This window comes from Aspergillus piperis (genome assembly GCF_003184755.1).
Source record: "Aspergillus piperis CBS 112811 unplaced genomic scaffold BO85scaffold_24, whole genome shotgun sequence".
Lineage (NCBI taxonomy): Eukaryota > Fungi > Ascomycota > Eurotiomycetes > Eurotiales > Aspergillaceae > Aspergillus > Aspergillus piperis.
In genome coordinates this window covers 33,927-55,299 of record NW_020291614.1, presented here as the reverse complement: position 1 = coordinate 55,299, position 21,373 = coordinate 33,927, and the positions used below count along the sequence as shown (strand labels likewise).

At 50.1% G+C, this 21,373-nt stretch overlaps 6 protein-coding genes across 6 annotated transcripts; 3 read left to right on the top strand and 3 right to left on the bottom strand.

Annotated features, from left to right (window-relative positions):
• Positions 1 to 449: 449 nt before the first annotated feature.
• Positions 450 to 1,119, bottom strand: BO85DRAFT_471926 (KR-domain-containing protein; the record flags this gene model as incomplete). The annotated part of the gene is made up of 3 exons (XM_025662521.1): positions 450 to 604; positions 702 to 1,005; positions 1,036 to 1,119. 3 exons carry the CDS (start codon positions 1,117 to 1,119, stop codon positions 450 to 452), a joined length of 543 nt encoding a protein of 180 aa, XP_025511241.1.
• Positions 1,120 to 2,024: 905 nt separating this feature from the next.
• On the top strand, positions 2,025 to 3,462 carry BO85DRAFT_155972 (isopropanol dehydrogenase). Its single transcript, XM_025654189.1, has one exon. The coding sequence runs from the start codon at positions 2,245 to 2,247 to the stop codon at positions 3,355 to 3,357; it is 1,113 nt and encodes a 370-aa protein (XP_025511240.1). The 5' UTR covers positions 2,025 to 2,244; the 3' UTR covers positions 3,358 to 3,462.
• A 975-nt stretch (positions 3,463 to 4,437) lies between these two features.
• Positions 4,438 to 5,602, bottom strand: BO85DRAFT_453130 (uncharacterized protein). The gene is made up of 4 exons (XM_025660991.1): positions 5,220 to 5,602; positions 5,021 to 5,143; positions 4,835 to 4,960; positions 4,438 to 4,781 (listed from the first exon to the last, which is right to left on the bottom strand). Exons 1-4 carry the CDS (start codon positions 5,394 to 5,396, stop codon positions 4,581 to 4,583), a joined length of 627 nt encoding a protein of 208 aa, XP_025511239.1. The 5' UTR covers positions 5,397 to 5,602; the 3' UTR covers positions 4,438 to 4,580.
• Positions 5,603 to 5,802: 200 nt separating this feature from the next.
• BO85DRAFT_405841 (alpha-1,3-glucan synthase) lies at positions 5,803 to 14,055 on the bottom strand (the record flags this gene model as incomplete). The annotated part of the gene is made up of 15 exons (XM_025657314.1): positions 5,803 to 6,325; positions 6,389 to 6,749; positions 6,816 to 7,117; positions 7,172 to 7,322; positions 7,383 to 7,553; positions 7,612 to 8,767; positions 8,825 to 8,866; positions 8,926 to 11,141; positions 11,202 to 11,646; positions 11,697 to 12,228; positions 12,277 to 12,569; positions 12,633 to 13,114; positions 13,167 to 13,395; positions 13,455 to 13,630; positions 13,693 to 14,055. The coding sequence occupies 15 exons, from the start codon at positions 14,053 to 14,055 to the stop codon at positions 6,057 to 6,059; spliced, it is 7,188 nt and encodes a 2,395-aa protein (XP_025511238.1). The 3' UTR covers positions 5,803 to 6,056.
• Positions 14,056 to 15,552: 1,497 nt separating this feature from the next.
• Positions 15,553 to 18,108, top strand: BO85DRAFT_453128 (alpha-amylase). Its single transcript, XM_025660990.1, has 10 exons — positions 15,553 to 15,878; positions 15,947 to 16,001; positions 16,116 to 16,219; positions 16,274 to 16,429; positions 16,485 to 16,593; positions 16,651 to 16,813; positions 16,863 to 16,953; positions 17,002 to 17,076; positions 17,141 to 17,192; positions 17,261 to 18,108. Exons 1-10 carry the CDS (start codon positions 15,639 to 15,641, stop codon positions 17,917 to 17,919), a joined length of 1,704 nt encoding a protein of 567 aa, XP_025511237.1. The 5' UTR covers positions 15,553 to 15,638; the 3' UTR covers positions 17,920 to 18,108.
• A 673-nt stretch (positions 18,109 to 18,781) lies between these two features.
• BO85DRAFT_429454 (GPI anchored serine-threonine rich family protein) lies at positions 18,782 to 20,250 on the top strand. Its single transcript, XM_025658250.1, has 3 exons — positions 18,782 to 19,369; positions 19,446 to 19,534; positions 19,770 to 20,250. Exons 1-3 carry the CDS (start codon positions 19,110 to 19,112, stop codon positions 19,970 to 19,972), a joined length of 552 nt encoding a protein of 183 aa, XP_025511236.1. The 5' UTR covers positions 18,782 to 19,109; the 3' UTR covers positions 19,973 to 20,250.
• Positions 20,251 to 21,373: the final 1,123 nt, after the last annotated feature.

Genomic DNA, 21,373 nt, shown 5'->3' with positions numbered 1-21,373 from the left:
ATCGGTGGGTGCGCGTCTTGATGTCCTCAGTTTATTATTGTTGATAATTCTTTTTTTGTCTCAAAACAGCAGCTGGTTGTCGTGTTACGTATTTGGGGCTAGTGCCACTTTCTTGCCTCGGTAAAAGTCACTTGATACTTCGCTGATTACTAACATTCATGCCTGAATGCCTGGAGATGGCGCCTCACCATCTTTCCTCATGGTCGAAAGCTTCATTCTTCCTGGCTTGTCTTTTTGGGCCTCCATCATGCAATTGCACCCTATTGAAGCTTCTTTCTTAATTGGATACAGGCCCTTCTCCTAATAACTTCTCCCGAGCTCCGCCGGCAAGAACTGCGATCCGTCCGCAGTCTATCGGGCCAACTGGGTCATGGCCAGCTCCGCCAACAGCTCCCCCGATCCTATGGAAACCCCCACTTCCCGTTCGAACTAGGTTTTCAAGTCCACTGTTACCAGGGAATATACATCTCGTACAAGCCCAGCGACCGCTGCGGATTAATCTCCTGAACAGAAAGTGTCATAATACGCGCCAGTTTATCGACGATGGCTCGCGTCACAACGTCTATCGTCGCCTCGACCTCTTGTTCGGTTATTTGGGACCTGCCTGCAATGGCCCAACGCGGAGAGAATAACGAATGGGCCATGAACCCGGGCAGAGGGATGGACTGGCGTTGAAAGTCCCGCGCGGGTCGTATCCCGACCACCGTGTGGCAGGTCTGGGTACTCTGCCGCCCCCCAGGCAGGGTTTATACGATATTCCAGGATAGAGAATAGAAGGTCTTTCCAGAGGGCCCTGTAGGCGAGCGTGATGGAGAGTCTAAGTTGGTTCTCTACGATCCAACCCACTGAGAACACGCTTCCCAGACTGATCGAGGTGGCCGGGTAGCCTCCTGTCATCAGTTGACACGCAAAAGCATGCAGGAAGGTGTTGGTGGCAGCATACTTGGCCTGGCCGCGGTTGGCAATGACTCCCGCTGACGAGGAGCACATGATGAAGAAATCCAGCTAAGACCTGGTGGGGCATAGGGTAGAGACGATGTTGATGGTCCCTTGCACCTTGGGGGTGATAACCTTCACGAACCAAACGTGATTCATATCTGACAGCATCGAGTCCTGCATTGTATGGTAGTTGCCTCTCTTCAGCATATGCCCTTGACCCGCCACAATCCCCCTCCCTCAAGTATTATCGGGGTCTGAAGGTAGGCCTGTATGAAAGGAATGGACGCCTGACACTTCAGCATAGCACAGCGGTAGTCCAGGATCGACCATTCAGCATCAGTAGCCAGTCGACGATCTGCGGGCCACCCATTACCATGCATCCACTTTATCAAGCAAGGGGAATAACGGCATTCAAAAGGCCTGCTGCAGAATCTCACCGTGCGGAGCAACTGCCGCAGCCCTGCGGTTAGGCCTAGTGCCCATCTCGCGGGTGCCTTGCCCTCAATGGCCCCGAAGCGCGCCCATAACAACAGCTAGGTAAGTATAGACATAGGGCCGGGCTACGAGTAGTACCAGGACAGTAGGTATGAACGCTGATGAGATAGCTTTAATAGGTTTAGCTGCCTAATCATGTGTTCTAGACCCAGTGGGGCTCGCACATTTACCCTGCCACTTTGGTGTTCACTTCATGAGTATGCTTTTCTCTAAAGTTATCAGTCGGCGTCAGAGCCGGAACCACTCTACTTTGTCTATGTACATGGGAGGCAGAATTTCCACCACATACGGCTTTAGTATCTGCCATGAGATCAGCAGTCAACCATCTGACGGCTGAATCCAATACGAGTGCGGGTGCGACGTGCGGCATGGCAGGTCATACATTGACCACGGATCCATGACATACAAAGCGCGTTGATGGAGGGGCTCGGAGATACGGGGAGCAGTGAGAAGTTATCGCCGTCGCCGTGAATCCAGTGCCGCGCAAGCAGTCACAGAAGTGTTGTGATTAGGACCCACCGTCCAGGGCTATATCTGGTGTAATTGACCGTTTACCAGAGTTCACTATGACAGATGGGGTCGCTTAAATGGGTAATCCGTAGTATCTTGCTTCATCATTACCAGACTTTTGTTGGTCGGGGTGACCGGAGTTTGCGGATATACCATTCTCGCCTACCGTGGATCTGTCTTCCTTAAATTGATGGACAAAGCACGGAATCAAAATGCTCGACAGATCAGTTAAGGCAGCAGAGAAGAAACGGCTTATCCTCTATGACCTAGCAACTGCCTCGGACCAACAAAAAGAAAAGTATGTCAACCCACAAAGCGGCGGTGATTTATGCGCGGGACAAGCCCCTGGTCGTGGAAAATGTGCCTCGCCCTGTGGCATCGACTGGTGATGCCATTGTCCGCATCCTGGGTGCTGATATTGTCCCCTATATGAGGGAGGTAATCACGAACCAACGCCCATACCCGCTCTCCATCCCCATGACTCCGGGAAACACGGCCATCGCGCGCATCCATGAAGTTGGACCCGACTGTGTCACCCTCAGGCCGGGTCAACTTGTCTTTTGCGACATAACCATTCGCGCGCGCGATAACCCCGCTGTCACCATGCTGTACGGAGTTCATGGAGCAATTCATCCTGCGGCGCAGAAACTCATGGATGGAGTCTGGCGCAACGGAACATATGCTGAATACGCGCGGTTCCCTCTGGAGAATCTGTATCCGCTAGACGAGGAAGCTCTTCTGGGGCGGCTGGGATACAGCATCAGCGACCTCTGTCTCTTGACCACATATCTGGTCCCCTTTGGCGGGCTGGCCGAGGTGGACGTGAAACCGGGCGAGGTGGTGATCGTGGCCCCAGCTACAGGGCGTTTTGGTGGCGGCGCGGTGGGCGCAGCCCTGGCCATGGGGGCCACGGTCATCGCGGCCGGTCGCGACAGGGCAGCTCTGGAAAAGCTCGAACGCATCCATGGTACACAGCGACTTATCACAGTCCAAATCACCGGGGACGAGGCTACGGATACCCAGTCCTTCAAAACAGCGGTCGGCCAACCGGAGGGGGCCCATGTATACCTGGACCTGTCGCCCCCAACCGTTCAGGACTCATCCCTGTTAGTTGCAGGCATTCGTGCGCTGGGATCTTTTGGTCGATGTGTCCTAATGGGTGGTCACTTGGGAACTATTCAGGTGCCTTACGGCGAGATCATGTTCAAGGGCATTCGCATTCAGGGACGATTTATGTACGATCGTCCGCATGTGTTCCGGCTGATTCAAATGGTGCGGTCTGGGTTGCTTCAGTTGGGTGGGAAGGGCGGCGTCACTCACATCGAGGAATTTGGGCTGGATGAAATTGAAGGCGCATTAAATGCGGCAGGAAAATTGAGTGGCTGGGGGGGTCAGGTTGTGTTGAGGCCGTAGACTGCCATCCTGTCTTCTTGTTATGTATGTTCTTGGGTCAATGTCATGTCTCTTTACTCATTGTTCTCCTCGTTTCCCTCTTTACTCTATATGGCATACCACTATCCCGAATCCCCACTCCGCACATACAACTGCACCAATAATACGACTGGGCGTGGTTTAGAGTGATGCCATAGACCTCCTAGGCGTAGACCAATGGCATGTCTGAATTAAGTATTCCCTATTCCCATCAATAGCAACAGCGAAGAATCTTCGGAAATCTCCAGTCCCGGTGGCTTTGTACCCAGCCATATCTCCGTCGGTGATGTGCATTTGGAAGAATGGCAGACATTCCGAAGGGCTGCATCAAGCGTGATGAAAATACAAGACTTCGCTTCTTGCATCGGAGGCCATCCAAAAGTGCAGTCTCTGCATCTCCTATACTTCAATCGTCACATTTAGTCCGTAATAGAGGGGAAGTTTTGAGTATAACCCCCTCCTTTTAGCAGGGGATATAGCTCCAAAGTTGGCGGCAGGACACACGGTCACTTCTTCGGCAGACTATGCTTCAACGGTGTGATTCATATGATGATGGGACCGGATATAGGCGCTGATGGATACCGAAGAGATATTATCCGCACGAAGCTGATCGGCGACGACATGCTCAATACCCAAGACTGCCTTTGACCCGTGAAAGAGGATTTTGATGAGTCTGCAGTGGTTTCCTTCGCTTCCCTAAAAGGCTCATTCTATAGTTTTCGAATGTCTGCTATAAATTCTAATCTACTTCAGATTAAGCACTATAGAATTTGAGTTTCATCTTTCCAAATCCTATTTTTATTGACTCTCCAGACGGACCTATGGTAAGATTGTAAAGCAATGACCACCCAAATAATAACATTAGAAGCAAGATATAGACCTAAGAGGGCCTCCTTTCTTGTTTTATTCTTTTTTCTTTTTTCCATAGGAGAGGAGAACCACAGGTGTGACTATCTTACGTGTTCTGTACTTCAGGGCGATTCTGCTGCCCCGGGAGTAGTATCGCTAGATTTCGTCTACTTCCAATATATGTAGCCAGCAAAACAATGACCACTCATAAACTTAGTGCCTGAAAGTGCCAGTGAAATTATCATTGTGGTACAAGGTAATTTAAAATAAAAAATATACAGCAGCGGGTTTCGTTGGTGACCATCGAGGTGACCATCCAGCTCTGCGCAATCCTTACAGAAAGTACATGTTTCAATTTACGCAGAGTTTCGCATCATTCTTCGAGCGCGAAGAGAGTTATTCCTGCGCGATTGAGAGCTAGACTGACTGCCATCGCTGAGATCAAACGCCCAGATAGCCTGGAAGCAATGAGTGTCAACCTGGGCTTTCTGGTTGCTGGCTTGGGCATTGTACGAGCTGTTGGCTGGGAAAAGGCCGATAATATTATAGAAGTAGGCCTGATAACATATTAGTGTGAACTTCCACGGCTCAAAATTCGAGGCAATCTCACGTCCACGGCACTTTCCAGGATGCGAACTTCCGAGGGCACTTTCTCCTTGGTGGTTGAGTCAATCGACTTCAACTCAGTTGCGCTGTCGGAGAAGGCGTCCATGAGCTCAAGGAGCGACTGTACGAACTAGCGGCCAAAGGAATAAGTTATATATTTAGTTGCTATGGGTTAGGCTGATGACCTCACATTTGAGTACCCTTCATATACTGTCTGCTCTTCGGATTGATCAGTGATGATAGGGGTATTGGTCATGAACTCGACGTCCGTGAGGACCACGGTCACCATCGTATCCATTTCCGTATAGACATCCTACACCTCATCAGTAAAACGCATACTTCAAGCTGTGGATCATGACCGTATCTCAGGATACCCAGGGCAAACATACACGCATCGGACCGGCATCGGCGGTGGAGTTAATCTCCAATACGAGATCCTTGGCAGCGAAACCTTGTTGCGCCAATTCATTCAAAGAGTTGGCGATCTCGCTTGAAGTTAAGGAGGCAAAGGCGCAATGGGCATAGAAGCAGAGAGCAATAAGAATAGAAAAAAGTGAGCGATACATGGTAGACAGTAAAGAGTGACTGGAGTAAAATGCCTAAAGTTGTTGATAGGGCGACGGGTGAATAAGTTAAACGAGTGAACGAGAATCGTGTTGCTCTGAAGAGAGTGGCAGAACAACGGCTCTCACTGAAAACAAAAGACAAGACGCGTATTGCAGAAAGGTCTGGCAAGAAATGGGATAATTTTTCGACACGAGTTAGGGAGAGGGGGCAATCATCTCGTATTTAATCAAAAGTCATGCAGGCGGCCTGAGGGATCAGGCCCGAACAGGAATAGCCGGGATGGCTCGGGCCGAACTTGTCCCGCGCTGCGCCATCACCTGATCTAAAGAAGATTATGTGACTTGGATACGACGCTTGACACAAACATTTGATGGGATATGGCTGTCTTTCTGTATTATATATATCCTATTATCTGCTTGTATCCTACCAACATTATTCAAATATATAGCCAAAACCCAGTCTCTCACACTTCACATGAATCAAACATCTCCCATGTACATCGTTCAGAGAAAAAAAATGTACAATTTATATATCTCCGCGGTGATTGAACCAAACATGAACACTAGACAAATGTCTCCCAATTACTCCAAATGATGCTGACCAGATCTCTACAACCAAGAGACTGGTCCAAAATAGTTAGACTACAATATATGCGACAACTATGGTTTTGAAAGCTGCTCTTTGCGGTAGAAAAAGATGCAGATGACGTTGATGGAGAGCATCAACAGCAGACACACCCAAAAATCCGCTTTGCTCAACCCGGCGGTCACCCCTGCCGAGAAATCAGGGAAAACATTGCCTGGCCCCAACTTATCAGGAGCTGTAGCTCGAGCCAGAATGGTGGCTACCGAGCCAACCACTTGCGCTGCCAGGAGGGTGAAGGTGACATGGAAACGAGTCATGGTGTTCAGAAGAATCATTCCAAACCCTAGGTGAATGGCTTAATGTTAGTTGAGAAAAGCTCCGACGGACAATAAAGAGAAAGACTCACCAATACCCTGAAGACTATCCAGAACCCCAAGCCACAACCAGAGCGCCCGTCCGAGAATGGCTCCAGCAACTGGTCCACCCGCCCAAGGAATATAGGTGCCAATGTTGGAAGTGGCCCATAGAATCTGCGCCCATCGAGGGGCTCCCAACCCAATAGCAAAGATGGGGATAAACCAGGCATGTCGCTTGGAAAGCACGTGAAATACCCAGAGCGCAGCTGCCCACACCACGACAAAGAAGAGAAGGACTAGGAGAATGATCTGCCACACCTTGGCGTGCTTGCTGGACCAGAGGTACAGCCAGTTTCGCCCATACGGTGCTGATAGCCAGTAGTTGGAGATGAACACCATGTAGAAGAACCACTAGAAGAAAGTCGGTTAGCTCCCGATATCAAAGGCCGAGTATTATGAAGACCAACAGAAACATACCAGGATGACCCTACGCCGGAAGAGCGAGAGGTAGAAAGTTGGGACCCGACCAGGTGTTTGCCGATAGTATGCAGGGAGTCCGAAGAATACCAAGGCACCCAACAGCCACAGCACACAAGCCAGGCCGATGCCGACTCCGAGCAACACGTTTGGGTCAGTTATGCTAAGACTGAATCGCGTACTGCCCTCTTGGTTGAGGCTTGCCATCCAGCTACCCCAGTACCACAGGAAACTGATGCAAAGCTGCTGGCTACCCTGAATCACCGTTGCTCGGTAAATCCAGGAGCTGAGAGGCGCCCCGCCTAAACACACAAGGGTTAGTTAATGTGGCCGGCAGATGCTGTCCATATACATACCTTCATCTCCAAAGTTCAGGGCGAAAAAGATGGATCCACTAGAAGATGCAAATGAATACAGCCCGGTGCCCACATTCTGTAGCCACGTCTGGCTGGTGCTGTTGCCAATGGGGCCCGCGATTCCCACGAACAGGAAGGCTAAGCCGTACAACTTGAACACAGTTAGAATGAAGGCCTAGGCAGTGAAGCATACGGAAACAAGTTCACATACCAGGTAAGGGATGGTTAGCACATAAACGGATGGAACAAGCCGGAAAACCATCCACCAGATGATGGAGGACGCAAGATAAATCGAAGCCAGGATGTACAGCTTTTCTGCCGTCTCTCCGATCTCGCCGTTCAACAGAGTAATCTGATAGGAGTTCAAGGCGAGAATTTGGCCCTGGCATTGTGCTGTTAGTGGTTGATTTGGGCTGCACCTGGGGAAGGTTCATACTCACGATAGCAAGCACGATTGAATACAAGGGCCAGTCGCCCAGCTTGATCAGCATGAAACGCTTCAAGCCTGTAGGAGGAACGTAATCCTTCGGGAGAAGAAATTGCCCTCCGTTTGGATCCTCAGCAGGTCCATTGACTGGAGGGGTAGGTGGTCGACTTGCGTCCTGAACTTTGAAGCGAAAGATAGATGGGGACGGAGATGGGAGAGGTGATTTTCCCAGTTTGACATCTCGGTACCGGTTGAACCAGTCCTTTTCGCTTTTCTCGATGAATTCCTCAATGCACAACTGGTCCTCAGAGTTTTTGCCGTTCAGGCCGGCAAGCTTCCGTTCAAACTTCGCTGCGTACTCATGATTGGCATCTGTGAAAAACGGATTGACTTTCTGGAGGTTGTAGTCTTGTTTCTCCTTGACGATGTCATGGATGCTAACAAGACTCATCATCGACGGGCTTAGGTTTCTTCGTCCTAGCAGGCCATCGTCCGGTCCGGCGCCGAGGGTGGGGGTACTGGCCCCAGAGTTAGCAAAGGTTGGGGGAGTATTTGGTGCACCGGATGGCGACAGATACGAGGCAAGATGAGGGCTGAAGTCATCTTGGGTGACACTTGTAATGTTCTCGAGATCTTGGTCGTCATTGCCATGAGTATAAACAATTCGAGGACCTCCGCGGGGGGTGGAGGATAATGGTCTGCGTCTTGGTTCGTTGTCAGTGTCAGAATCATTGAACATGTTGGGGTTCGAAGGCAGATTTGCTGGCAACGAGGCAACATGGCTGTGGCCTGGCCTAGCAACGGCTTGTTTTGCGTCTGCAGTAATGGGCCTGCTGGGGGGACCCGAGTTGTCTGAGCTGCGTGAACGGCTCTGTTCGCGACTGGTATTTGAGCTCGATGAGAACCGAAAGTTGCGAGGTCTATCAGGAACCATTGTACTGACACCGGATACCCTCCAAGAATTGCGATCCTGGCTTTTTGAGTGCTTTGCGTGCTTTATGATGGAGGTAGTTTGTAGAATACCCAAATCCTCGACCCACTGTGCCACGGGGAACCGTTGCTTGCCTGACCGTGCACGCATCATAGCGCGTGTTTCTTGAGATGATCTCAGAGCATCGTTGATGGCCAGCTTGAACTGGTGGATGAGATGTTTCGTTGTCATCGACTCACTTGAATACATTAGCACTCTGCCTCTGCATAGTCATTGGTAGGATGGAGAGGCTTACATTGTGTACCACCATCCTGGCATCTGTCCAAGGCCACCGACCCTACATAATGTACATACGTCAGCATTGATACCGGTAGCAACGTTTGTGTATAGTCATACCGTGATCCCACGCCTAAAGCTCCTTTGCGGCCAAATTCGACAGCAACAAGACCAAACGGTTCATCCCGCGATGGAATCAATGCAAATTCAGCGCCACTGAAGATGAAGGGAGGTAGGGCAGTAAATTCTGGCTTGGAATAGACACGCCCTGGATAGAGTTCCATCAACCGGTTCAGCTTCAAAGCCGCAAACCTCCCATAGAGATCGATGACTGGTCCAATGCACATCAACTGTACCTTCGGGTGAGCATCCAATACGGAGGGGAAGATGTCCGCGATAAGGTCAACGCCCTTTTGCATGGACCAGCGCCCGACAAAGACAAATAACTGAGCGTCGGGGTCAACCTTCAGCCCTGCCCACTCCTGTGCTTGCTTTTTCAGTGCGCCACGGCTGGCCTCGAACTCCAAATCGATGGTGACCTCCTCGGGCTGTTTGCTCGCATTGCTGTCCCAGTCTGCCAAGTCGGACGGGTCAGGATTAGGCAAGGCTCCAACGCTCTTGAGACCCCAGAAAATAGGATATCTGGCGTACGATCGCTTGCCGTATTTCTTCGAGACACCCACTGCCCCGAATCCGTTCTGGTGTATTTTCAGGTAGTTCGCGGCGCAGTGAAGGAGATTGAACACGTCACCGAACTGGACGTATTTCTTGACTACTGCCTGATCCAGATTGAACACTCGGCAGACCTCTTGTATTTGCTGGGGGTTTCGCATTGGCCACAAGCCTTGAAATTCCGCGTTATGCAGAGACAGGCAGCATGGAATTGTTCGAGGTAGGAGATAGAGTGGAGCTGCTGCACCGTGGTAATCGTTGATATGGTAGAGGTCAATCTGCGGGAACCGCTTGATGGCTTCAGCAATGCATTGGTTCCAGGCAGAGTAGAAAATGGCGGAATTGAGGTCGTCCATCCGGGCAGGATACGGGTCCGACTTCGATTGGGCTCGAAAAACAGGCGCATCCAGCAGGACGTATGTTATATTATGCAGTCGATGGTACTGAACATCAACATGGTATGTTGTCCCAAGGACCGTCACCACCATGGGTTCACGCGGGTCATCCCTAGGGTAGTCCACGCCTCCAACACAGGGAACTACCCATATGAGATCCTGATGGGTAAGGTTCTTGCCCATTAATTGAGCCATCACACCTAGTCCACCGATTTTTATCTTGATGGCCCAATCTTCAATGTCGTATTCCATGGTGGCAATAAGGACAGTACGTCGTGGGGTGTTAACAATGGCTCCAATGGCGCTTCCAGTGGGAAGGCCTGACGGGCTCACGGAACGCTGAGTCTCTTCCGGGCTGGCTTCCTTTTCGTTAGAAGACCGAGTTATCTTCATAAGGGCCCCCAGAAGCGGTGCAAACGTCGAAGTCTTCTCCGTGACGCCGACTTGATTGAACTTGACCTGGTAAAAAGCCTTGAGGTAAATGAACACTGCCCCGACAGCTGTGGCGACAGGTATGACAGCTAGCAAGATGAAGAGAGCTAGCTGGACCCATCTCGATCCGGTGGGTGTGGCGTAGACCCTCAAATCGCCGTCATTCACCGAAAGCTTAAAAGCTAGATAAGGCGAGGGGGGTGGGATGGTGACGTTGAACACATTGCTTAGAAGCGTGACGGGGGGAACTTGATCCAGGACGTTGTCGCCGTCGATATCCCCATAGACTTGTGTCTGATCGGGCAGGCCGTCTTCATTGATTCCCCAGGCATTGAATGCGACCTGTACGGGCCATTCGCCCATGAAGTGGATCTCCCAATCGCCAGTGACGTTGCTGAGGCTCATCGTGTTGGAGTAGCCAGCGTCGTATCCGAACTGATTAAATTCACCCTCAATAAAGAGGTTGGGAAAGCGACGAGGTGGTTTGTATTGCCATTGGGAGTCTCCATGCTGCCAGTGGTCGCTACTCCCAGTGAGCTTGCTCCAATACTGGGCGATAATGTGCTCTCCATCCCACGCTTGCTTCGCAGTCCCGGTCCAGTTCTTACCCGGGATGGACGTATTGAACCCGGTATATGCCATCCAGGGACTGAAATTAGCCCCGAAGTCGAGCGAGTAGCGCCACATATCTGCACCTGGGGCCTGTGGCCTTACAGACAAGGGGTCTGTTGCAGGGGATGGAGTGTCAAATAGCAGAGTCCGGCTGTAGTTGGCCAGTTGCGGCCACACCATGGGATTGTTCGTCTCTCCGATGCGAAACATGAAGTGATCCACGGACTGCCCATATTACTTAGCATTGTAGCTTTGTGCAGCGGCATAGAGGAAGTGTATACTTACGTTTGTTGATTGGTTTCCCTCTGTAGTAGTCACGTTGCTAACAGTGATCCTGTGGACTCCAGGATAAACGTTGGTCAAATTGACCTGGTAGCCAAAGACGCTAGTGAGGGCACCAGGAAATGTCGCTACTTGTATCTCAGCAAATGAACTGCATGAGACTGAATTCTTGTCAATCCGAGCACTCTCATCATTTAGTGCTTTAGACGTCACCGTCAGCGAGTCTGTAATTTGGCTGCAATTCATCTCCTGGGAGAACTCGAAGCCAATTTGTATGGTCTCCCCATCGTTTCCCTGGGAGATAAACCGCGCATCGTGCCCCGGGCTGAAGCGTGTTATGTATGGCGAAGGCTTCACAAATTTAGCCTTGGGGACAAAGGCTTTAAAGCCCCAGGCCGGCATCGTCAGCTGAGGATAACATCCATTGGGGAGTTCCGATCCTTCGAATCTACTGATGATTAGCGAAGTCAGTTCAACTCTTTGGTGGTAAAACTTTACCCAAGCCTCACAGAGCTGTTAATGAGAGTATATTCGTCAAACGGATAGAACAGGTTCTTCACCGTGGTTCCTGCAGGAAATGGTGAGATCAGGGCATCCTTGCTAGTGCAGTTGAACTGGTGATCGACCGTCTTGTTGTCGTTCGAATACACTAGCCAAACACTCTGGTTACCCTGACCCTGACCATCGAAGTTTTGTAGGTCTGTAAAGCGGGACCTCATCACACTCCACATTCCCGTCTCAGTTGGAGTTCCATTACTGCCGGGAAGGTAGATGTCGAAGGTATGGTTGGACAATTGTTGAAGGTACCAGCCATCATTCAGAACGGGGTAGTTCTGTCGCATCTCAAACATCATTTTGATAAGACCACGAACAGGATGAGAAGGGTCCCGATGATCAAGGCTAACGGAATCATCACCGCATCCAGTCAGGGCGCGGTCGAGCGGGAGGTTGACATATTTCGATGCCCCGAGCTTGTAGCATCCGTGAAGCTGCCATGCTTGAGCAGATGACATGGGGCCGCGACCGAAGACTATAGAGTGTTAGTGAGGAAAAGGGGTTGAGGACGCGAATTACATACTATAATTGTCAGCCTGGTTGTCCAAAATGTAGAAATCCTGTTCCTCGCCCCAGGAGAGAATGGGGATTCCTGGCATGAGTAATGATGCGATGTACAGCCCCAAATTCTGCTTATGGGTACCGTTGGCGATGGCTGGCCACCGAAAAACGTCCTGATTCGTGACACCAAACAGGTGGCGCGGGTCGAACTTTCCAGTATTGATGTTGATCATGTCGTTAGTCTCCACGAGGCCATTCCAAGTCTCGATGAAATTTACTGGCGGATCACCTTCGGCGGCGTAGATACCATCCAGGCTAAATATGAGCACATTAGTATGGATGGAAGGAGCTTTTCGGGGGATGAGCGGGACAACTGACCCTAAAAACCGACTCAATCCTCGGTACAGTGTGTAGTGAAACGCAGCCCCGTCCAAGGCGGATTGCGATGTAGGTCTGAGAAAGAGATCCTCGGTGGCCTTGTCCGTCTTGTTCGTCATCATAAAGGCCTCAGTGATATTGGAGATGGTCTGATTCGTCTGGCGGCCGCGACCAATATACAACGATCCAAAGGCATTCCCTGAGACAATCTCCCCAGGGATGTAGAAGTTGTCTTTACCCACTTGCTGGGCGCAATCACGCACTGACTCGGACCACTCGCCCAGTTGATCCAGGGTCACCTGAAGAGCCTTATCGACGCGGAACCCATCGATGTCAAGCATGGTGATGGTCAGACAGGAGAAGTGTTTGATCTTCGCCAGGACGTCAGGCCGCCATGAGCGCAGACGATCTTGCACAAAGGCAAATTTGGCAATCTGCCCTTCCCATTCAGTGTAGTTTCCAAAAGCAGCTACTTCTCCATACTGAAGTATATAGTCAGTGATAGTCAATGCAATGAATTGGGGAGAGGTCTACTTGGTCGAATTCACTGTCACGGCATGAAGCGCCAAGTGTGGTTGTGGTCAAGCCAGTCCCGTCATCGTCCCAGAATCTTGGATACTCCCAGGGACACTGTGATTCGATTTCATTCCCGGGTTTGAAATCCCAATATTGACGATCGTATTTCCATACGTAGTCGTATTCGCTGGGATTGATCGGCGCGGACCTGTTCAAGTAGCCCTGGAAACCAATAAGATCGCCCATCCTGTTCCCCCGCGGTCAGCATTGTACGCTCCGATATGGGGCACAGGTCATCGCACATACGTCCCAAAGGTGTTATCGAAGAGAACATATATCCCCCTCTGATGGGCCTCGGATATCATTGTGCGCCAGTCGTCGATCGTACCATAGTGATGGTCCATCAGGGTTAGGTCCAGCGGGGAATATCCGTCGGCACCCCAGGGAAAGTTAATGTACGGCGTTCCGGCGAGATAAATACCCTAGCAAAGGCAATCAAGTCAGTCTCTGAAGTTCTGTCACCTATGCGAGGCAGCAAGCTCACCTTAATTCCCATGCCCTGAAGGTAATCGAACGTATCGACCAAGCCAAGAACATCTCCGCCATGACGGAATTGATTGGAAGTCAGTATGTGTTCCCACTGTGTGCCATTCGCATCATCGTTGCTGGGATCGCCGTTGACAAATCTATCGAGGAATATCGTGTAGAATGGGAAACGCCAGTTATCCGGAGAAGGGGTGTATGAGTGACCATCCCACTGACCCGAGTAGTCGAGAGGGTTCGTAGCGGTTTCATTTTGGTTCAAATTCCAATCTACCTCTTCAGGGAGATGTGGCAGAGATTGTGCAATGCGGCTCAATAATGCGATAGTGAAAAGATAACGATAGATAACAATGAACAGCTTCATTCTGCACAAGTGAATGCCACTATAGTGACATCCACCAAGCGCGCTGGGGGGGCCTCAACTGCAGAAAGAAAAAAAGAGGAAGTCAAACAAGCAGTAACAACAACAGGACAGTGCATGCCCAGAAAGAAAGAATATCCCATGAACCCAGAGACTGCAGAGATTCATAGGGTATCACTGATGGGCAGGGAAAGCATGTCATAGATTAGTGCATTACCCCGGCGCGATAACGCAATGTCCCGTACAGCCTCCTCTGTGCACTGACACTTGGGTGAGGCGCTCGAACAGGCCTAAATTTGGCCGATAGTTCTTGGGGCTGACATACACGCCACATTTGGTGGACATGGACGGTGTAGGTATCCCGACCAGCGAGTCTATTTCAGTCGTTTGAAAGCCAATTCAGCTTGTAACACGCCACGCCACCTTGCTCGGGCCCCAAGATGAGGTTCCAGGCCCAACACTGGCAGGCTCATGTCTCATCCGGCACCAGTCTGACATGCATTGATATGGGTTTTCCGAAGCGGTCGAGAGGCTGAGCGAGCAGCCAAAGTGGGTCATGACGATGCCTTCTCAACGGTGGTGGGGGTAAATCCACCCGACAGCTCACACAGAATCAAGAACCCATGGGGGTGGAAGGATCCGTCGCGGTGTTGGGGAGGACAAGAGTGGAGGAAAGCTATGGTTTACTATGGATAGGAGCAGCCTTCGACCTGGCATATGCAGTGTCATGATGTTTCTCATCAGCTCGGGAACCTCCTGCAAGGACGAAGTTTGAAGAGCCAGTGATATATCCCGGGCCACGGGGATCGGAGATAGACGAACCCCATCAACCCGACAGTGACATATGCCCGATGGGGCGAGCAGAACTTGCAGATTCCGTGAACCTAGAAGGGCGAAAACAGCAGAGACACGTCATCGCGAGAGGATGACCTATCCGAGATAGTGGAAGCGAGCCAAGGAGGGAAATGTGAGTGGGATAGACTATCTGTTCGGGATACGAAGGCCGATAAGGGGAGAGAAGTGGAGCAGAGCAAATGTTCCGACGGGAATTAAGGAGAAAAGAAAAAAGGAAAAATAACGGGAAGTTTTAAGGTTTCGCTCGCGCTTTTTTTGAGAGTCTGTTCACACACACTCACTTTTCCGGGCCAGCAAAGCCTGCCGATCGGGTGAAAGTGACAGGAACTAGTAGGAACCAACCACCTGGCGAACGGGCCGTGAGTTAGATGTCAGATTTGCTGGTCAGTAAATGGAAGTTAAGATGTCTATGGATCTGTTAGGGTCCGAAAAGTACCAATACCCAATACCCAATACATATTCACCCATTACGTTGTCACGTAAGTTTCGGTACAGTCAGGATACATCGGTATTGTCACTGTTGACTTGTTCACTGGTCGGTAATCATCTTTTTGTGCCCTGAACAGACACAAAGGATGTATGTGTCCGCATCGTATATGAACATGCTCAACAGAAGGTTACGCAGGTCATAATCATCAAGGCATTTCTCTCCCCTCTTTCTAGCTAGTTATTCCACCACTGAAACTACTCTCCTTGCCTTCTTTCATCTGCTCATGCAAACGCCACCAACCATGGACGGGTGGTGGATCATCTCGTTGCTGGTGGTAACCCTGGGATTCTCCACGGTTAATGCGGCTTCCAGAGACCAATGGATCGGTCGCTCTATCTATCAAATCGTGACCGATCGCTTTGCTCGATCAGATAACTCAACCACCGCTGCTTGTGATGCAGCACAGGGGAACTACTGCGGAGGTTCTTTCCAGGGCATCATCAACAAGCTGGACTACATCCACGATCTCGGCTTCGATGCGGTAGGTTTAGCACTACAGAGTAGTGTTCCTCACACTTTCTGCAACTCTTCTCATATTCAAGTCTCCAGATATGGATCTCTCCAGCGCAAACCCAGATTTCCGCCCGAACAGCAGATCTCTCAGGTATGGCAATTCGAAACCTTCATAAACCATCTTCAATTTATTGTACATTGTTACATACATGATATATTTCTGTAGCTTGGTAGGTAGATAATTCAACATGTTAACAGTTCATAGCATACCATGGATATTGGCCCAATGACCTGTATTCCATCAACTCCCACTTCGGCACTCCCAAGGAGCTTCAAGCCTTGTCCTCTGCCTTGCACAATCGTGGAATGGTAAGTCTATCTCCCATGTTTCCTTGAGAACGACGTTGACCATGCGAAACCCAGTACTTGATGCTTGACATCGTGGTTGGTGATATGGCCTGGGTGGGAAATTCTAGCACCGTCGATTACAGCACTTTTAATCCTTTCGATGATGAAAAGTACTTCCACGACTTCAAACTCCTCTCCAGTGATCCCACAAATGAGACATGTGTCCTGGATGTAAGCGTGCATCGTGACATATTACCCCTGGAAGTTTTGCTAATGCCATTCTAAGTGCTGGATGGGAGACACCGTCGTATCGCTTCCCGATCTGCGAAATGAGGACGATCAGGTTCAGAATATTCTGGGCTCCTGGATATCGGAGTTGGTCTCGAACTATTCGAGTAAGCTTTATTTCTCATCTGTTCTGGCATATTGATTAATCTGTCTTTTGTTTCTAGTTGACGGACTGCGTATCGACAGCGTCCTAAACATCGCCCCCGACTTCTTCTCCAACTTCACCAAATCATCGGGGGTTTTCACTATCGGTGAAGGTGCTACGGCCGATGCAGCTGATGTTTGCCCTCTGCAGCCAAGCTTGAATGGGCTATTAAACTATCCATTGTGAGTACCGCATCGTGATGAGTAGTTTGAGTCGTGTTGACCTTCTCAGGTACTACATTCTCACCAACGCCTTCAACACAACCAACGGGAACCTGAGCACCATTACCGAGTCTATCAGCTATACCAAGGGGCAGTGTGAGGTAGGACATGCTCCAAAGAGGAATGTACCTCCAACTGACCATATACAGGATGTCCTAGCTCTGGGGACGTTTACTGCTAACCAGGATGTTCCGCGCTTCGGTTCATACACGTCGGATATATCGGTAAGTCTAGCCGCTATTCCTATCTCAACACTGAACATTGATTGATTTTTCTGCTCATGAGCAGCTGGCGCGCAATATTCTGACCAGCAGTATGCTGGCGGACGGCATCCCCATCCGTATGTTCCCATCCCCACTCCCCATAGGAGGCAGGATTTCTCAGACACCACTGATGATCAAAATACAGTCTATTACGGCGAGGAACAACATCTGACTGGATCCTACAATCCAGTCAACCGCGAGGCTCTCTGGCTGACCAACTACTCGATGCACTCGACTTCCCTCCCCGCCCTCGTCCAATCACTGAACCGCCTTCGATCATACGCTAGCGGAGATGGTGAGCAGTACACGCAAAATTCGCAATCTGGTAGCGATTACCTCTCGTACCTGTCAGCTCCCATTTACAATTCTACCCACATTCTGGCTACGCGCAAGGGGTTTGCAGGCAATCAGGTCGTGAGCGTCGTATCCAATCTGGGAGCCAAGCCAGCCAGCAAAGCCACCACGAAAATTACATTGGGCTCAGACGAGACCGGATTTCAATCCAAACAAAATGTGACCGAAATCTTATCTTGCAAGACCTATGTCACGGACTCCAGCGGGAATCTGGCAGTGGATCTGAGCTCGGACGGGGGTCCGCGCGTGTACTATCCCACAGACAGCCTGAAGGACAGCACCGATATCTGTGATGATCAGACTAAATCGGCGACCCCGAGTAGCTCCGCAGCCTCATCCGTCAGCCCAAACCAATCCAAGGGGTCTGAGACTTGTTTGTTTGGGGTGCCGCTGGGGATAAGCACATTGGTGGTCACCGTTGCGATGGCCACGTCCTACGCGTTCATCTAGTCCCTTGAGCCTCTCTCCTGATGTTTATCGCCTGTCTTTCCCTGTTTCGCATTACCCCCATGGCCATTGTTCCCTATTACGCTCTTTCATCTGTCTTGAAACTGTGGCTTTACATGAAACCCTATATTATGCCTCTGGCTGCACCAATAGAGTACTAAGGATAGATTGTGGCGTCTTGCCTCTTACTAGTCAACCTGACATCACCGTAATATACATGTGTTGTTCCTTCTAGATCTAAATGAATTGCATTAAACGCCTTATAGCACAGCGACCAGATTATCCGTGTCTCTTCGCGTAGACGAGGTAGTAGTAATGGAGGGTGATCACTTTCGGAATTCCCAACTGTTGCGGGCTTTCTCGTTCTTTGATGGGTTGCCCTGACGGTCGGGCGCACAGGAACCGGCTCGGCTTCGGTCACCCTTGGAAAAACAACCACAACCACAAACGACAACAAGTAGCCTGCCAGCTTGCAGGATGACCGCAGGTCCCAGGTAGATACACTCTGCCAGCCAATCTGTCTTGATCGGGACATCTTACCGTATTGAACGGGTATGAAATAACAGCCAGATACTGCCTACAAAAATAGAAATACGGATCTTTAACAGCCTCGATTTCCCAAAGCCCTTATCGGCTCTTCCGTCTTGCAGCCAATCCCTCCTAGTGCCAACCTTGCGCTGACACGAGATGGCTTCAACTTGCTTTCCCAGCTCGCGTCTTTATCTGTCAGGCAAATTTCGCACCCACAGCCAGTCGTATCTGAGCATCCCATTGGTCCGATATTGTGATATATCCAGCACACCATGACAGATCACTGCTTCAGAGACATACATCCCGGTCATGCCCGATTGCTGTCACTCTACGTGGAAATGTCTCGGATTACACTTTGGGGTCCCTTTTTTTTGCTCTTCCCGCGAGAGGCTCAGCCCATACTGGTGATCATCTCGTATTGCTGGTTCAGTGTGCGGTCTAGACAATCAGCCTGGTCTCGATCTGTTGGGCTTCAGCCAAAGGCTGCTGAGTGATTCAGTACAGAGAAGTATACCCGGTGTCGTTATACGATCCCGTCAAAGGGAACCCTTCTCAAAGATGTTGTATATATATATAGCAGGCAAATATCCCGGTAGGGGATATGACACTACTACTTCCTAGCTACTAGTATCCTCTGCAGTAGTGATTCAGATCGTATCAACATGCGCTTCACTATCACCGCCGCCTCGCTAAGCCTCATCTCTTCGGCTTTGGCCATCACCATCACCGAGCCCACCTCAGGCACTGAATGGGATTTCTCCACTCCCAAAACCATCAAGTTCACCAGCGATGCCAACGATCCGTCGGTGATCAGCATCATCTTGCGCACCCAGGACGGATCCTTCCAAACCAAGCTGGCGGACAACGTAAAGACTTCCACTGGGGAGTACACTACCCAGCCCAACCCTAGCATTTCCAACGGGTGCGTACCCTAGACCGTGTGAAATCACCGACAGTTGGAAGTGGGAACACTATTAACTTCCTATTTTCCATCCTAGGTCTGACTATGAAATCGAGATCATCGACTCGTCGGGCGAGCTCGCTGTGAGCCCGACTTTTACTGTCGAAAAGGGTGCTTCAAACGATGGTACTACTTCCTCGTCATCTTCTTCCACTTCCACTACACCCTCTTCCTCTTCCTCTTCTTCTACCTCCTCCTCTTCGACATCCAGTGAGACCGAATCCACCACAGTCACCCCTACGACTGCGGTGTCTTCGACAACTACCTCGTCGAGCAGTCATCTATCTTCATCTTCAGGCAAGATGTCTTTTCGTTATTGTGGCACGGCGACCTCACTGACCGAAGTGTGATTTCTCTACAGGATCGACTACGTCTACCTCCACGTCTTCATCCTCTTCTACGGGTACTACGCTCGCCACGTCCGCGTCTTCTACCTCGGGGTCGAACAGCACTGCCGCCACGACTACCGCTCAGCTATCTACCGGCGCGGCTTCATCTACATTCAACGCTCCTCAAGGGCTTGTGGCTCTAATTGGTGCTGCTTTGGCGCTTCTCTACGTCTGATCATTAAATTCATTTCGGGATCATGCACACGCTTGCTTTTAGTCTACGAGTGATGATAATTGAAAATAGAACTGCTTATTTTGTGGGGATTTTTTTGGTTCTTTGTACTTGTTCTTTGCAGTCTTAAGGCATAGTCACTAGTATCGGACTAGATCTCTCTGCGATTGCTTTTGCTTAAGGGCGCACTAGAAAATGAGAGATCAAATCCCTATCGAACCCATGAGCCGCAAGCGTATGTCGATCCAGCGGGGCGCGAATTGACAACAGATCATCTCCACACTTCCTTGCCGATCGAACTTTTTTTTCCTTTTCTTTCGCTGGTATCCGTGTACTGTCGATGTTAGGCCTCTGTAGCACATACCCAGATGTCAATATCGTGGTTGTTGAAGGTTTCATTATGAAACCGTTATTTGTGCCCTCCTTGTTTTTATCTTGCCCGGAGATATATGCTTGGGACTTGTTGACGTTTCCGGTTAATCGAAGTATGACCGATTCTAAACGTAATCGTACTTTCGGGTACTGTTCTTTGTGACGTACTAACAACCCTTTTGCTGGACACGTCACAGATAGATCAGCGCACTAAGCAGCAGGAGATGCAGGGATGCTGACGGGAGATCTTTGTCCAGTCGGATCTTAGGGCCTGGCCACGCTTCCACCACCGCGGCCATCAGTTGCGACTACCGGTGAGTGATTACGAGACGGTACCTTACCGTATATAGTACTTGGGAAAAACCTTCAACTTTCATGAGCCATCAAAGGCATATTAAGCTAATCAGAGATATATTTTGAATTGAGACTTTTCGTATTCTTTCACACTCATGATGACTAGTATGTGTGCTCCACTCCAAGCAGCCGAGCCTAGAAACATTCAAGAGCATACCAATACCGTGGGATGACACTCCTTACGGTTCCGTCTTACTTCTCTACTTCTTATCTTTCACCTCATGCTCTATGGGTCCATCCAATCACTACGTGAACAGTTCAAAGTATGTTAACTTAGGTAAGCTACTACCCAACAGGAAGAAAATTTTGCGATGGCGGAATGTGACATCTCATCCCCAATAACATGGCAATCTTCACACCGCCGGAAGTCGCGTATGCATCTCGGACTGCACGAGATAAGGCTGGGTCTCCCCTTGCGTTACAGCTTCCGCAGCAGTTGGTTTCTTGTTTACCTGCTGTGTAACCAGTTTTAGAACCTCGGAAAGTGATGCAACTTTCGACGATCGACACCTATTTATAGTCATCCGTCCTATTAGTGCAGACTCTTTCTGGTCCAGGATATACCAACTCGCAGCACCCAGTGGGTTACTGATTACATATGTGTACCCGGAAGGTCATATATATTGTATCGTTGATATGGTAATCTTAATAATTGTAGTGTAATCGGCACGGCCAGCG

Coding starts and splice junctions, on each gene's coding strand:
- BO85DRAFT_155972 (XM_025654189.1), top strand. CDS start 2,245: ATGTCAACCCACAAAGCGGCGGTGATTTATGCGCGGGACAAGCCCCTG.
- BO85DRAFT_453130 (XM_025660991.1), bottom strand. CDS start 5,396: ATGTATCGCTCACTTTTTTCTATTCTTATTGCTCTCTGCTTCTATGCC. Junction 4,961..5,020: donor TATATGAAGGGTACTCAAAT/GTGAGGTCATCA, acceptor TTTGGCCGCTAG/TTCGTACAGTCGCTCCTTGA. Junction 4,782..4,834: donor TCCTGGAAAGTGCCGTGGAC/GTGAGATTGCCT, acceptor ATATGTTATCAG/GCCTACTTCTATAATATTAT.
- BO85DRAFT_453128 (XM_025660990.1), top strand. CDS start 15,639: ATGGACGGGTGGTGGATCATCTCGTTGCTGGTGGTAACCCTGGGATTC. Junction 16,954..17,001: donor ATACCAAGGGGCAGTGTGAG/GTAGGACATGCT, acceptor GACCATATACAG/GATGTCCTAGCTCTGGGGAC. Junction 17,193..17,260: donor GGCGGACGGCATCCCCATCC/GTATGTTCCCAT, acceptor ATCAAAATACAG/TCTATTACGGCGAGGAACAA.
- BO85DRAFT_429454 (XM_025658250.1), top strand. CDS start 19,110: ATGCGCTTCACTATCACCGCCGCCTCGCTAAGCCTCATCTCTTCGGCT. Junction 19,370..19,445: donor AACCCTAGCATTTCCAACGG/GTGCGTACCCTA, acceptor TTTCCATCCTAG/GTCTGACTATGAAATCGAGA. Junction 19,535..19,769: donor AAAGGGTGCTTCAAACGATG/GTACTACTTCCT, acceptor ATTTCTCTACAG/GATCGACTACGTCTACCTCC.